This window comes from Nanorana parkeri, unplaced genomic scaffold (genome assembly GCF_000935625.1).
Source record: "Nanorana parkeri isolate BGI_ZX_2015 unplaced genomic scaffold, ASM93562v1 scaffold30, whole genome shotgun sequence".
Classification (NCBI taxonomy): Eukaryota; Metazoa; Chordata; class Amphibia; order Anura; family Dicroglossidae; genus Nanorana; species Nanorana parkeri.
In genome coordinates, this window is record NW_017306298.1 from 2,162,591 (window position 1) to 2,177,803 (window position 15,213).

At 43.1% G+C, this 15,213-nt stretch overlaps 1 protein-coding gene across 1 annotated transcript in view; it reads left to right on the forward strand.

The window, feature by feature from the left end:
• The window catches only part of PRRG4 (proline rich and Gla domain 4), a 16,596-nt gene extending 2,074 nt beyond the window's left edge, over positions 1-14,522 (forward strand). The window contains exons 2-6 of the mRNA XM_018567699.1: positions 3,736-3,845; positions 5,824-5,987; positions 9,669-9,711; positions 11,185-11,311; positions 14,237-14,522. Coding sequence (XP_018423201.1) covers positions 3,736-3,845; positions 5,824-5,987; positions 9,669-9,711; positions 11,185-11,311; positions 14,237-14,468 — 676 coding nt within the window. The 3' untranslated portion in view covers positions 14,469-14,522. The remainder of the gene's footprint in view (positions 1-3,735; positions 3,846-5,823; positions 5,988-9,668; positions 9,712-11,184; positions 11,312-14,236) is intronic.
• The last annotated feature ends 691 nt before the right edge of the window (positions 14,523-15,213 follow it).

The window sequence follows — 15,213 nt, forward strand, 5'->3', positions numbered from 1 at the left end:
CAGGTGACAAAAAGTGTAGGGACACCCCTGATTACATGTACTAAGCCAATACAGTTATCAGGATGCAATATACTTTCTTACAGTAATCACATCTGTTTTTGGAAGTCATGTCTGTTTCTTTTAGAACCTTGAAATGTTTTGTGGGACTTGAAGTTCCATTACTGCTGTCGTGCCGAGGTTGCTTACATGAGACCCGCTATAATCAGCCATTGATAAGTAACGCAAATATATGTACTAGGCATTGAAAGGGGTGTGGAAGACTTCTTTGTTTCACAACAAAAGTTAAGCAATTGCTTGTATTTACTATTCCTACCCACAATGCCTAGCTCCAAGGTGTGTAAAAGCAGCGCAAACATCTCAATAATGAGTGATGGTGTTACACTGTCATCCTGGGTTCAGACAGGACATGCCTGCAGAGCTGTGTGCACATGTGTGAGGAAATGGGGATGATGTGAAAGAACTGAGTCACTAATCTGCCATTCTCTGTCCATCCACTCTGATGACAACAGCCTCACAATGTGAAAACAATGATGCCTAACATCTCTTGCCTAATGTGCTGTAATTGTGCCCATACAAAGGTTATAGAGAAATTCCAGCTTTTGCAAAAAATAAAATAAAAAATGCACACTTCTTCATCAAAGGAAAAATGTGCATGTATTATCTTTTTTGTATCGGAGCCAGAACAGCGTTGCAACCGTGATGAGTGCAATGCTCTGGCTCCTGCCAGCTGTTCCTCCGATTCATGTACAGGCTAGTGTGAACGGACCCTTAATGTGAAAAAAGTTTTGCTTCCCCAGGGGTCTGATGAACTTTCAGAACCCTGGTATTAATCATGTCCTAGTTCAAGCTTTAGTCAGGTGATCACAACTTAAATTTCGTAATCCGTAATATCAGGTAATACATAACCGTCCTGCTTACCCCATAACTTTCAGCCGTACATTCCAAAATGATTTATTAACATGACCCAGGCACAGCCCTGCACCTCTGTAATTGTATTATGTAAATGGATAAAATATATAACATAAGACACCCTCAACTAATTAGTCAAGCTTGTTCTGTGACTTTACAGCACAACACGTCACACACCTTGGGCTTTTGTAAGGTTATGCAACTGATTAATGAATCAAACCCCCTAATTTACTGCAGGAGTTGTTTGATAACACCCTTAAACTCAGACTTAAAGCTCACTTCACCTTAACCGTCCCCTCCGCTCTTCCAAAGACCTTCTGCTTTCCAGCTCCCTTGTCAACTCCTCCAATGCTCGCCTCCAGGTCTTCACTAGAGTCTCTCCCATCCTCTGGAACTCCATACCCCAACCTGTCCAACTATCTCCCACTCTGACTGCCTTTAGGCGATCCATTAAGACTCATCTCTTCAGGGAAGCCTATCCCACTTCAACCTCACCACTGAACCATCACTTTCTCAAACAATTCCTCCCCACACAGCTACCTCTTCATGTATCACTGGCCCCTCCCTTTCAGAATGTAAGCCCTCAGGGGCAGAGCCCTCCTTACCATCTTGTCTTGAATTGTATTGTGATTGTAAAGCACTGCGCAAACTGTTGGCGCTATATAAATCTTGTATAATAATAATATAAAGAGACTCTGTTAAAATTTAAAAAACTGCTGGAGCTATGCAGTGCAGACACCTAGAGGTACAAAAGTGATGAATCCAGCACTCAATTCCAAGTTCCAATATTATACACAGAGCGCAGCATACAAAGCACACAATCTGCTTATGTGTTTCAGTCACAAGCAGCTTTAATCATAGCTATGATTAAAGCCGCTCGCTGCTGAAACGTGTAGGAAGATCCTGTCCTTTGTATGCTGCTGTCTGTGTATAATAAATCATTGGAATTTGGAATTGAGTGTGAGATTCATCGCTATTGTACTGGATCTAGGGATGAATGATAACCCTTCCATGCACTAACACATCTCTAGGTCAAGGACAGACTGGCAGGGAAGATCAGGAATACCTATTATGCACCTAGAAGTGTTGCCACTTACCTGCAGCTGCTTCCAGAACTGATCTGTGCAGTAATCCAGTGTGAAACTTTACCTTTGTGCGGGAGTTTCCTGTAATAAAGACCAGTCACTACGGCTCTCTCTCCTTGTGCAGGGTGACTGGTCTTGTTTCCGCCCCTTCCTGTACATTTCTGTAGGCAGCCTGTAGTGGGTGGGGCCTGCTGGGTCCCTCCCACAGCTTTGCTGTCTGCACAGGTTATTTACAGCACAATGATGATGTCACTGCTACTGTCTATGGTGCATAGCACTTGTTTTAATGCATCCTTTGATATACATTGTAGCTCAGGAAAGCTGCTTTTGGTTAGCTTTCACAGTTTTACTGGCTGAAAGTGATGTCAAGAGGTGAAGCAAGACTTTGAATGAATTATCTGCATGTGGTGCAGCACGACTGAGGGTGCAGTAAGTCTGCACATTAGCCAGCACATTACCCAGCACATTACCACCATGAGGGGGTCTCTGCAAAGTCAGGGTTTGTGTTGCCCACGACACTGCAGAAAAGGCCACATAGCAGTAATGGGCCAGACAGGCCTGCGGCTCCAAGCAGACAGGTTCCACCTAGCTCCCTTTGGGCTCTGAGGTCTCACATGCCACAGCTGAGGGGAAGTCCTCCCAGACTTTTCCTCAGCTGTATCATGTGACACTTTCTGTTGGTGCAGCTTTCTTTAAGGGCTGTTGAGTAATTGATATGGGGGGGGGTTCTGGGGGAAGGGTGAATTTTTAGTAGCTGACACACTGTGATGGGTGCTGCTGTCTTTTAGGGCTAGTAGGTGATTGAATAGTGGGGGGGAGGTGATCTTTTCTGGAGCAAGGGTGAATTTTTGCTGTAGGAGTTTGCCAGCGTTAGAAGATATTTTCGGGGAAGTTTGAAAGAGAGGGGGGATGGGGGCAACAATTTTTGCTGTTGGTTGGCCATATATTGTAAGGATTGCTTTATTTGTTGCTTGCCTTTTATCACATTTGCCCATTTGTTGCTCAGAAATTTTAACATTTTCCCATTTCTTGCCCACCTACTGTAAGATTTGCCCATTTGCTGCCTGCAATTTGGCACAACTGTTCTTTTGCTACTCACTAGGGATGTGATTAGGCTTCGAGTACACCCAAGGCCACGCAAAACTGTCATTGTTTGCGTTAGGAGCTGGATGTGTCACTGTCAGTTTTGCGCAGGCTCAGGTGAACACAGTCCGCCCCGCCACATGCTTACTGCCCACATTTGTATTGATTGCCTATTTGCTTCCCATATCTTGTAACAATAGATTGTTTGTTTCCTGCATATTTTATACAAATTGCCCATTTATACTTTATAAAATTGCCCATGTGGTGTCAAGATTGCCATTTGTTGCCCTTATATTGTCAAGTCAGCAGTGTTTAGTGGACCATATTACTATACTTTAGTCCACTGTAGGCCTATCACTATCAAATAATGCCACTAATATCCTCATATCTCCACCAAGTGCATGGTTTTGAAACCCTTGAATTACATTTTCTTTACCAATATGATTATACAACATTCAGATTAAGAAAACGTCACTGTTTCCATTTTTTTGTGCCCAGTATTAGTACTCTCACCACTGATAGCAATAGTTTCTGTTTCCTAATGAATCACAGCATAGGTAATCACTGGAAATTCATCATCATGCAGTTATACAAGAATTAACATGCGCTTAGAATAATTAAAACATACTCAGTGTAATGTGTACTCCTCATTTCACAGATACCAGATTCTTGTTCCACAATTGGTCCTCATCTACCAGCTGATCTTCGAGGTATTCAGTCTGCCGCATTGTGTGAAAAATTTGGTGGAATCCGGACAAAATAGACAAGGTCAGTATTATTTATAAAATAATTCTCCAATAGCGCCAATCAAGACATATTGTAACTGTGTTGCAGGTAGAAGGTCCGATCATGTTACCTTTAATCTGTTATGAGTGGCACCATATTTTCAGCGTGAGTTTTACTTGTAAGACTGGTTTGGACTGCAGCTTCTGGCCACATGATTCTTTGCTATATGATGTCCATATCATTTGTTTTCTAAAAGATAGCAGTCTATGGTGGGCAGTATAAGAACCTCCTGTCTACACTACCCAAGTGGCTCAGCAATTCATATTTCTAGAACATGGAGACTACTGGCAAATGTTAAAGAATGGAGTGAAGAATCTTCTCCTGGTCAACTATATATATTCTAAGGAATTTAGAAAACTTTATTACAGAACTTTGCCTCCTGTTGGATATTTCATAGGGCAATCTAGCGCACTTGGTGAAATTGAGTAGGATGGTATGCTTTAACTTAAAGGAGAACTATGAGGTGAGTGCTTTTCACTCACCTCATAGTTCTAGCCGACCTGTGACAAAGAGACTGTCACAGGTCGGCTCAGTAGATCGGGAGGTGAGCGAACACATACCGGGTTCGCTCGCCTCTCGATCCTGTCACGGCTCTCTGCCGTGACAGGGGGACGGGCTGGATTTCCCCCTCCCCGCTCCGATCTGCCAGCGCTGACTGGCGGAACGGACGGGGGAGGGGGCGGGTACATCTGGCTCTGCCTCTAGATAGGCAGAGCCAGCTGTCACTCACGCAGCTGGGCGGATCCCGTCATCTACGTCGGGATCCGCTCCGGCTGCGGCGTCTCTGTATACCGCGAGCTGTAGCTCGCGGTATACTGAGCTTAGGGTAACGGGAGGACGCTAGTTTGTGTCCTCCCGTTACCCTAAGGAGTAGAACTATGGGGAAAAACACTGACCCCATAGTTCTCCTTTAAATCACACAATGAATCCGAATGCTACCAAATGTTCTATACTCCCTGCATACTCTGAACATGCTGCACTCTTTATAAGTGTTTCACAAAAGTTTAATCTCCAAGTTCTGTATACCTAGGGAATCAACTTTCCAAATAACAAGACCACCGGGGCATGGGCAAAGAACAAGTTTAATTTCAGATATGTCTGTCTGGGAAAGACAGTCAGCAAATTAAAAGAATGAAAAGGTTAGGATTCTGCATGTCTACAAACTGGACTCTTTTGCCATAGTTGCAAAGATGAGCCGTGACCTCAACCATATTGAACACCTTCGGGACGAATTGGAACACCAGTTGTGAGCCAGGTCTTCTTTTCTCAGCACCTAAACTTATAAATGCTCTTGTGACTGATTGGGTACAACTTTTTAAAGCCTTCCCAAAAGAGTGAAGGCTCTTATAACCATAAACAGTGGGGAGCCAACTCCATATTAATATTCATGGTTTTGGAATGGGATTTTCCACAAGCTCATATAGGCATGATGGTCAGTTGTCCACAAATCTTTGGCCATATAGTGTATAACCTTGGGATCTTAGTACCTTTGTTCCAAGATCCTACCTCATGCAGCATGATGGTGTCACTCATGCTAAATTCTGTAGTTCACTTATTTTGCATAGAATATACAGTACATGGAGTTGGACATCCTGGTTTTACTTTCTTAAATGGCTATGAAACTTAATAGGAAAAATAAATCTGCGCTCCTGGATATGGCTAAATTGTACTTGTATCAAAAAGCAGCTATGAAAATAAAGGAGGTGAACCGCCTTTAGATAGATAGAGTACTTGAAACACAGCGCTAGAAAACTTAATAGTTTGCTATGGATTTTTGTACTTTGTACATCATTGTTGTTCTTTGTACATGTTTTTTCTGTAAGAACTGTTTACTAAGAACATTTCATTTGTGCTTACCGAAAAGACAAATTTTTCAGCGTGGTCAATAAAATTACTTTACTCTAAAAGTAAGGATGGCCTTCTCGTATTTCAAATAATATTTCCTTTACCCTTGTTTTAGTTTTCAAAGATGGGGAGGATGCCAGCAGCTTCCTGGGACGACGCTTGCTTTACAACCAGTTTGACTTTGAGATGTTTGTCCCGGGAAACCTGGAGAGAGAGTGTAATGAGGAACAATGCAACTATGAGGAGGCCAGGGAGATCTTCGAAGATCACGATGCAACGGTATGAGGATGATGTGTATGTGCTATGTGTCGGGGGGTCTTTCAGACTTTGCTCTGAGTATGCTTAAACTTATTGACATTTGGTGGTGTAGGAGGAAAGGTCAAGCACTAATGCCTGCAGCCCGCTGTAGCTGTTTTTAGGCAATCTCAGATTAAGAGTGTTTGAAAGAACAAAGGCAACCTACAACTAACAATTCCCACCCCTCTCCCATTCATTGTTCTTGTCACTCCAGGTACTATTCATAAAGGGTAATTCCGCTTTCCCAGGTGAATTTTGGAAAATGGAATTACCCCCTCCAATCTGGTCCCCTCTCCCCCCTGTTATACATACCTTTGAATGTACGATCCTTCCTCTCCATTGGTGTGGGTGTACTATTCGCACCCTGTACTGCCCTGTAGCGCAGCTCTGTGCTCTGTATTTTGAATTTTGCTCACAAATGGCAAGCACTCATTGGTCAGCGGTTGTCACCTAGCCATGCTGACCATTGACAAGCACTTATTAACAAGAAGGGGGTCTCATTGGTCAGCATGGTCAGAAGCACTTCACATTGGTGAGTGCGGTCAGGTGAGCGCTACACAGCAGTACAGGGTATGAATAGCACACCCGCACTGGCGGAGGGGAAGGAGCGTTCGTCCAAAGGAAAGTATAGCAGGGGTGTGTGGGGGCCAGATTGGAGGGGGTAATTCAATTTCCCCAGATTCACCTGGCAAAATGTAATTACCCTTTAAAATCATAATACCCCAGGTATGGAACACACATGCGCACTTTTCTGCCCTGCAACAGTGCAGCACTTGGTGCCTGAGTGGCCAGTAGCCTGATCTGAGCGCCATTATGTGGGAGACAGGGTGTGTACTGATTAGAGTGAAAGAATTGACTTTCACGTAACGTTGAAAAACCTTTAAGTGATGATCAGATTGGCAGACAGGAGGCAAAGTGATAAGTATGGGCACCAGAAGTGGGGGGTTAGTTTTGAGGGGTTTGTTTTAGTACCGGTCTGCTGTAGGTTAGTCGGGCTGCTAATAACTACGCCTAGAAATGCCTAAAGCTTAGGCCTGGTTCACACCTGGGCGTTTTACAGCGCGTTCCTACGCGCTGTAAAATGCTCAACATGTGGAAACCAATAATTGCCTATGGGCATGGTTCCCACCTGGGTGTTTTACAGCGTGTAGGGACGCGCTGTAAAACGCCCTACGCCCAAAGAAGTACAGGAGCTTCTTTGGGGCGTATTTGTTGTGCATATCCATTAGGAGCCTAAGCCCTCGGAAATCGCGGTAAAAACGCACGGCAAACGCGCATATTCTGTACGCCTAGGTGTGAACACAGCATTAGTGTAAAAAGCCCTCACTGAAGGCAAACATGGCAAATGTTTACACAATATATAACTGCAATATTCATATGTTACATTTAACTTGATGAGGATCACAAAATAGTGTTATTATACACTAAAAGCAGCATATCAAACTTTTCTTGGCTCTTACAATCTGAAGATAACGTCCTCAAGGTGGCAGTGTTTCTGGTGAAATGAGAATGATCTTTACCAATGTAATGTTATAATGAAGTATGCAATACATGATAGCATTTTGATAACAGCTTTCAATTAAAGAACAAGACATACAGGGGCAAAATAAAGGGTCTGGTATCTGGTGCATGTATTATCCTGTACTAGATATAATCCCAAAATTAATTAACTGAATTTTTATCATGTGGTAGAAAAAGCAAGGAAGCAACATGTGATAGCCAATCAAAACATTTAGCTATCAAGTGCATTCAGGCTAATTGTAACAAGGATTTATTATTCCAAGGAATATACATGCACCAGATACCAGACCCTCTATTTCGCCCCTGTATATCTTGTTCTTTAATGGACAGGACAGGGAGAGGTTGTACCCTCTGCTAACTTTTTTTGCTGTCTGTGTCCTCGCTGGGGAGGTTCACCCCTCTAGTTGGCCCGGTTGACCACCGTCAATGAGACAGTAAGGGGAAATCCTAAATTACAGAGGTGTGATGAAAGCAAGAGTGTAATGGGAAATCTTGCATCGGTGACTTCTGTCTTAGGCTCCAATCAGAGGACAGAAATCACCAGCACTCAATACTATCATTAAATATGTCCATTTATTGGACAAATCGTCACAGTGAGGAAAGCCAACGTTTCAGGACCGCGCAGGGTCCCTTCATCTTTTCGCCCTGATGAAGGGACCCTGCGCGGCCCCGAAACGTTGGCTTTCCTCACTGTGACGATTTGTCCAATAAATGGACATATTTATTGATAGTATTGAGTGCTGGTGATTTCTGTCCTCTGTCTTGTGTCTGCACGGCGCCATCCGTGGTCATCACTGCGAGAACCATCTTCTATATAGGCCGGGAGTGTTGTGAGGAATGCGGAGGGACTTTCCATCTACCTACACTTAGGCTCCAATCACACATGAGCAGCCGAATAAGCACGGAACCGCTCTACATATGAAAAACAATGCATGTCAATGTGCATTGTTCACACTGTTGCAGGGACCACGCGGTACAAAACTGCGTGTCCTGCAAAATAGCCGCACACAAGCAGAATCCGTGCAGATGTAAAGATTTTAGAACTGGGCGGGAAACGCAAACTCTATATGTGAATGGAGCCTAAAGTTGGCCATACACTGTTATTTTTTTTAGTTCAGTCAGCTTTTGTTCCTCCATCCATGCTAAACAGTGCGGATGGACGAATATCCCGCTGCGGCTAATGTATTCTGACGGTGGTGGCTTTACTCTCTCCAAAACTACAAAAAATACGTTTTCATAAGGGCTTGTTCACACTAAATGCAGACCAGACCTGCATGAGTTTCTGCACATCCAGTGCAGTGTTTTTAGCCGCATTTCGGTCTTTTTTTTTTTAGCCTAAAATTGGCTTTCAGTGCATTCTAGTGCATTCGCATGCATTTTTGATGCATTTACATGCGTTTTGGTGCATTCCTGAGCAGAAAAAATAGGGCATGCTGCAGTTTTTACACATGCTCTGGAACTGAACGCTCTGGTGTGAACATTGGAATACATTGGATGCAGTTTTGATGCGTTCTGTAACTGCTCTGCATCTGCTCCGCGCTTGGTGTGAACTAGTCCTTATGAACACACTTAAAGGAGAACTATGAGGTGAGTGCTTTTCACTCACCTCATAGTTCTAGCCGACCTGTGACAATGAGACTGTCACAGGTCGGCTCAGTAGATCGGGAGGTGAGCGAACAGATACCGGCGTTCGCTCACCTCTCGATCCTGTCACGGCTCTCTGCCGTGACAGGGGGAGGAGCTGGATTCCCCTCTCCCCGCTCCGATCTGCCAGCGCTGACTGGCGGAACGGACGGGGGAGGGGGCGGGTAAAGCTGGCTCTGCCTCTAGATAGGCAGAGCCAGCTGTCACTCACGCAGCTGGGCGGATCCCGTCGTCTAAGTCGGGATACGCTCCGGCTGCGGCGTCTCAGTATACCCCAAGCTGTAGCTCGCGGTATACTGAGCTTAGTGTAACGGGAGGACGCTAGTTTGTGTCCTCCCGTTACCCTAAGGAGAACTATGGGGAAATACACTGACCCCATAGTTCTCCTTTGAGTCATTGTTTCACCATGGAATTAAATAGATCCTTTGGATGTGCTATGGGCTGAAATGTAGCATTATATGTTATGTAACTTTATTTTTGTTTTTTTGTTTATCAAAGATGAAGTTCTGGAAAGAATACTCTAAAGATCCATTCACTCAAGGTAAGTTTTCATGTTATTATTATTATGATTGATGAAATCAATGCAAACCTCTTATTCCTGAATTCAACCAGAAGAGATATTACATTACAGATGAACTCCAGGGAAAATGATTACTAACCCTTGCAGTGGGGTTATTGAGATCATAGTCTGAATACAAATTAGTAAACTAAACATGAGATTGTAATCCATCACAGGAGCGAGCTTGGAGTGGTGGCTACTTTACAACACAATACTTAGGAGATCATAGTCACACTATGCCTGATGAAGGGACCCTACGTGCCCCAAAATGTTGTTGTTTGACAAGATGTATTCATGTCAATAAAACTTTCTCTATTTGACGTTTGACCTTCGGTGTGCTGGTGATACACTATTCTATACTTTACAACACACACAGAGACCATGGGTAACAAAAGTAGTCACCCTCCAGAAGGAAGGACAGTGCCAGCACCAATTCAGAGATGATTTGAGGATCTACAGCCGAGTGGTACACAAATAATGAACAAATGGTAAGTCACTCGCACTGTCACCGGCACTGTCACTCGCACTGTGCAATGTGCGAGTGACTTACCATTTGTTCATTGTTACCTGTGGAGGCATCTGCTGTCACTGCCGCACCCGCCCTGTGTGTGGGGAATTTCTTTCCGGTCAGGAGTGCGATGGGACGTTTTGGATTTTTATATACAAATAAGATACATTTTTGTTAACAGTTAGGGTACTTGAATGTATTTTAAAGATTTATCTCCTGAGTTTAGCGTCACTTTAAAGAGTCTGACACCATTTCAGATACTTACACTGCTTACATTAAAAAATGACATTTAATGATGAATTGATGAATACAGAGCTGCATTGATTCGTGTCTTTTACGTTCAGCTTTACCAGAGTTAAAGGAATTACCATTTGAAACTTACATTGGCTTAGCTTGGCTACATCTAATACTTCATGTCTCACATCCAGAGGGCTGCTGGGGATGCAGAATTTTACTGTAGTAGCCTGTGCTACATACAGTCAGTGTTGGTCTTTTTCTGAGTGCGTCTCGAGCGATTTGCCGTTTGCATACTGAACACAAGGGGACAGCTCTGCCATTCAGAGAACATCTTTTATTGTTTCAATGAATTCAAGGCATTCTCCTATTGGATGAGGAGGGGATTGTGACATCATCCACCCTGCCCCTCCCCTTGTCCAACCAGAGAACAGCTTGCATTCTTTAAAAAATATACAAGACCGATTTTCAGTATACCGACAGACAATCGCTCAATCAGCACCAGAAATGAATGCAGCACAGGCTACTACAGTGAATTTCTGCATCACCAGCTGCCCTCCGGATGTGAGATATGAAGAAAAAGATGTAATCAAGCTGGACCAAAGTAAGGTTTTTAAAAAAAGACTATTGCTGGAGTTCAGCTTTAATAGCATTAACCTGTATACTTGAGGCGTTTAAGATATGATATATCCATTCTCTTCTCCCTGGAACAGGGGTAAAAATAGATGTGGTTGGGCTCCTCACTGGCCTAATTTCTGCTGGAACTTGTCTTGTTATATTTGGACTTCTTGGATATTATTGGTATACCATCTACTGTACTGCAAGGCGACGCAGCCAAATGTAAGTACCTCGCTTACCCATTGCTTTTTCTTTTCAATATTTAATGTTTTATACATGTCTGTCTTGAGCTCAGACATTATTTGGCAGATCTTCCAGTGTAATCAGCATAGGTCCGCTGTCAGTTTTCTAGCTGGTCTGCTGCGCTCTTTGTATCCAGATCACACAGAGCTCTTGATACATAGAGAGTTCTGCTTAAAAAGAAAAAAGGTTTTTGGCTTGATCTGGACAATACTAGGGATTGTAGTAACTAACTAAAAGGTAGGGATACCAAGTACCGTACTCGGTACTAGTACAAGTACAGATACTTTTCCAGCTCCAAGACTAGACTAGAGAAAAACTCAAAGGTTAGGAGGCAGTTTATTTTATATATGTGTGTGTGTGTGTGTGTGTATATATATATATATATATATATATATATATATTTATATATATACACATATATATATATATATATATATACACACACATTAGGGATGCAATGATACAATATTTTCCAGACCAAATACAAGTACTTATGCAAGTACTCACAGATATGAGTACTGATACCTTTTTGTTTATTGTCATGTGACAGTTTTTGTAAAACAATACAGACTAATGATTTTAGGACAGTGGTGGGGTGCCAGAGCCCGGTCCCAGCTGCAACCACTGCAACCCTGGTAGTTCTCGTGAAAATGCCTGGTATCGACACTGGTATCTGAACATCCCTAGTTTACAGGAACACCGGAGTATGTGACCAATCTATTGCAAATCACTGAAGTTCTGCAATGGATTGGTTCAGTAAAAACATGCATAAAAACAAACATTATTGTATTGTCTCTTTCACATACACCCGCAGGGGGTGACAACTGAATGTAAGATGAATGTGATCGCCTGTCTACTTTAAGCTCAATAGCACCACTAGTGGTCATTGTTTGTCAGTGCTCCTTCTTACTTCAATTCACATCTTGCGAAAAATGATTCGGGTTATTGTCCAGAAGAGACATTTGAGCTTGAAACATGGCCAAGGGAGCATGAAATGTGCATGGGATTCAGTTTCTTTTTCAGACTCACAGGAGTGATCACATCCCACTTGTGTGCAGTTTACCACAGACATTCTTGTTGTCTTAAACTTGTGCAGTTAGGCAGTTCAGGACTGTGTAATTACAGCAGAATAATAGCTTTGCCTGACTGACAAAGCACAAGAAGCTTGCAATTATCCCCCTGTAATTACAGCACTTGGGACAGCTAGCTGCAGATCTAATATTTTCCTCCTGATCCTCTTTATTTGGAAGTTTATGGTCAGCCATTGCTCTACTAAACTCACTCACGGATAACACAAGTGGAAAGCAGAAATGTTTAAAAGTTTTTTCACTTCCACAACTTAAATACTTTTTTACACAGTAGAACAAAACATTGCACATAGCAGCCAGTCGCATTTCATTTTGCTGGTGTAGGCTAGGATTAAAAGAGTTACAGCTTGACTCCAGGCAATATAAAAGACATAAATTAATGCAGGTCTGTAATCCTTAATATATAATTAAATGTATTTTTTAATGGAAGCCCATGAATGTGACTTGGTCTCAGCCTTTTGCAGTCCCTATACAGCAGGGCTGAGGAAGAAGCAGTATAAGCAGCAAATTAGTTCATGAGCCAACAAGAAGCATGCTGATAGGAAAGGAGAGCATAGTGGCAGAGAGATGAGCTCAGACTTGTGCATTGTATGACCCGTGGGCCCTTTGTCTTTCCCTGTCCGGCCCTTTGTCTGAAAACGGACTGATCTGACCTGCACTTGGTTATGGCTGGCTGACAGTGGATGCGTTGGCCTCCAACGCAGTGGCAACCCATAGTCCAGTGCAGGTCAGTGATCGGTCTGTGTCGCAGTCCTCTGCAGTCAATGGTTGCTACAACCGCTGGTGTCCTTCCAATCAATGGCGTCAAGGGTCCTCTTCCTCTTCTACAGTCACTGGTTGCTTGGACTGCTGAGCGTCAAATGTGTTCCCCGCCCCTAGCATTTCAAAAGGACAGAAGAGTATCTTCTTCCGTCCTCTCCTGCAGCCTGCTCCACCTCCGGCTTCTCTTTCTGGCCTATCAAAAAATAATAAGGTGTGTGCCTCATATTATGTGGGGACAATAAGACTTAATTCAGGGCCCGTTCACACCTATGCCATGCGTCAATCGCACGGTTCAGTGTGATTCACGCATGGTACCGTGCAACGCACTTACTACGCGTTACAGTGAGACAGGTGCATTGCATTGCATGGCCCTCTACAACAGTCCCAGTTTCTCATGTGGCTCCTTGAGAAAATTAATTCCCACCCCTGAATTAGCGAATTAATGTGCTGCTTCTCCTGGTGGGGGCAGGTCCTGTATGACGTGGGCTCAGAGAAAGTGGGTTGAATGCTGCTGGCCATCAGACTGAGGACATCTAGTAGCAGAAAAAATGGAAAATCTTTGGATTGAAGCCGGTTTTATTATTTGGTCTTTTTAGGGTCCATTAACATCAGACCAGATGTGTTGGGATTGCTCTAGAAGCCTTTTCCAGCACAGTCCCAAATTGTTAAATTGCCTTATTTACAGCCAGCCCAGTTCACACCGCTGTATTGAGGTTGTGTGCACTGAAAAAAGTACTGCATGCAGTACTTTATGTGTAAATACAGTAACAATTGGATCATCAAGAAGATAATTAAGCTGCCCGGTATGCTTTATGTAACTATTCCTAGAAAGTACTGCATGCATGTGCAAATACAGTAACAATTGGATCATCAAGAAGATAATTAAGCTGCCTGGTATGCTTATGTAACTATTCATAGAAAGTACGGCATGCAGTACTTTATGTGTAAATACAGTAACAATTAGATCATCAAGAAGATAATTACACTGCCCGGTATGCTTATGTAACTATTCCCACATAACCTACTAATTAATTACTTATTTCCATCCCTACAGCCCAGATGATGAGCATCAGTGCAGAAACATCTCCTTCAGGTCCAGAAGAGATGAGTTTCTTCCACTGCAACCCTTTGCTCCACCACCAGCTGAAACTGCGCCGCCAACCTATGAACAAGCTGTGGCCATGAATGCCACAAATGAGGTTCCACCACCTCCTTATCCGGGAACTGAAATTGACTCAAAGATTTACCGAAAGTCTTACTCTATTCCCGCTTCCCAAGTCTTTTGAACCTGAGCAACATTCATTTGTGGTGGCATGTTATGTGGCATTTGCCAAGAACTTTGGAACTATAAAAGGAGAAAGAAGTCCTGCTTAGCCTCCAAGGCTGAGATGAAAGTTAATTGTGAGCTTCAGTATGGTGGATCCTTCAAAGGGAGACTAACAATGGCCTATCATCACCACATCTGAGGTGGACCAGTTTTGGAACATAGATTTAAATAGCTTGTGGGTGCTTCAGGATTCTTGGTCTACACAATAAGAATGTGAAAGAACCTGGTAGCTGCTGCCGTGTTATTGTACATAAACAAAAGACTAAACGTAACAGATTTGTACAGCCTACATAACAGATTTCTGCAGCCTACGTAACAGATTTGTGTGGCCTCCTACTGGGGTACATACGTGCACAGCATCTGAGATGAGGATCTGAAATAAAATGCTGGCAAAATAAAGGGGTCTGCTTATTTCGATGTTTTGTATTATTATCCTAGATCGGTTTGTCTTTGTATTACATCTAAGTCAATATACAATGAATGATGTGACTACTTATATAATAATATAGTCCTCTTCTGCTCCTTTTTTATTTGGACCACACAGAATGTATCCCAAAACATATATACATACTAAATGTTGCAAATAGGGATGCACCAAAAATTTTGGACAAAATGACAGAAAATGCGGTGCATCCATAGCTTCTCTCTTCCCCGCTGGGTGCCGGTCTGTGTCCCCTCCGATCCCTGCTGCTCTCCCCCGCCTG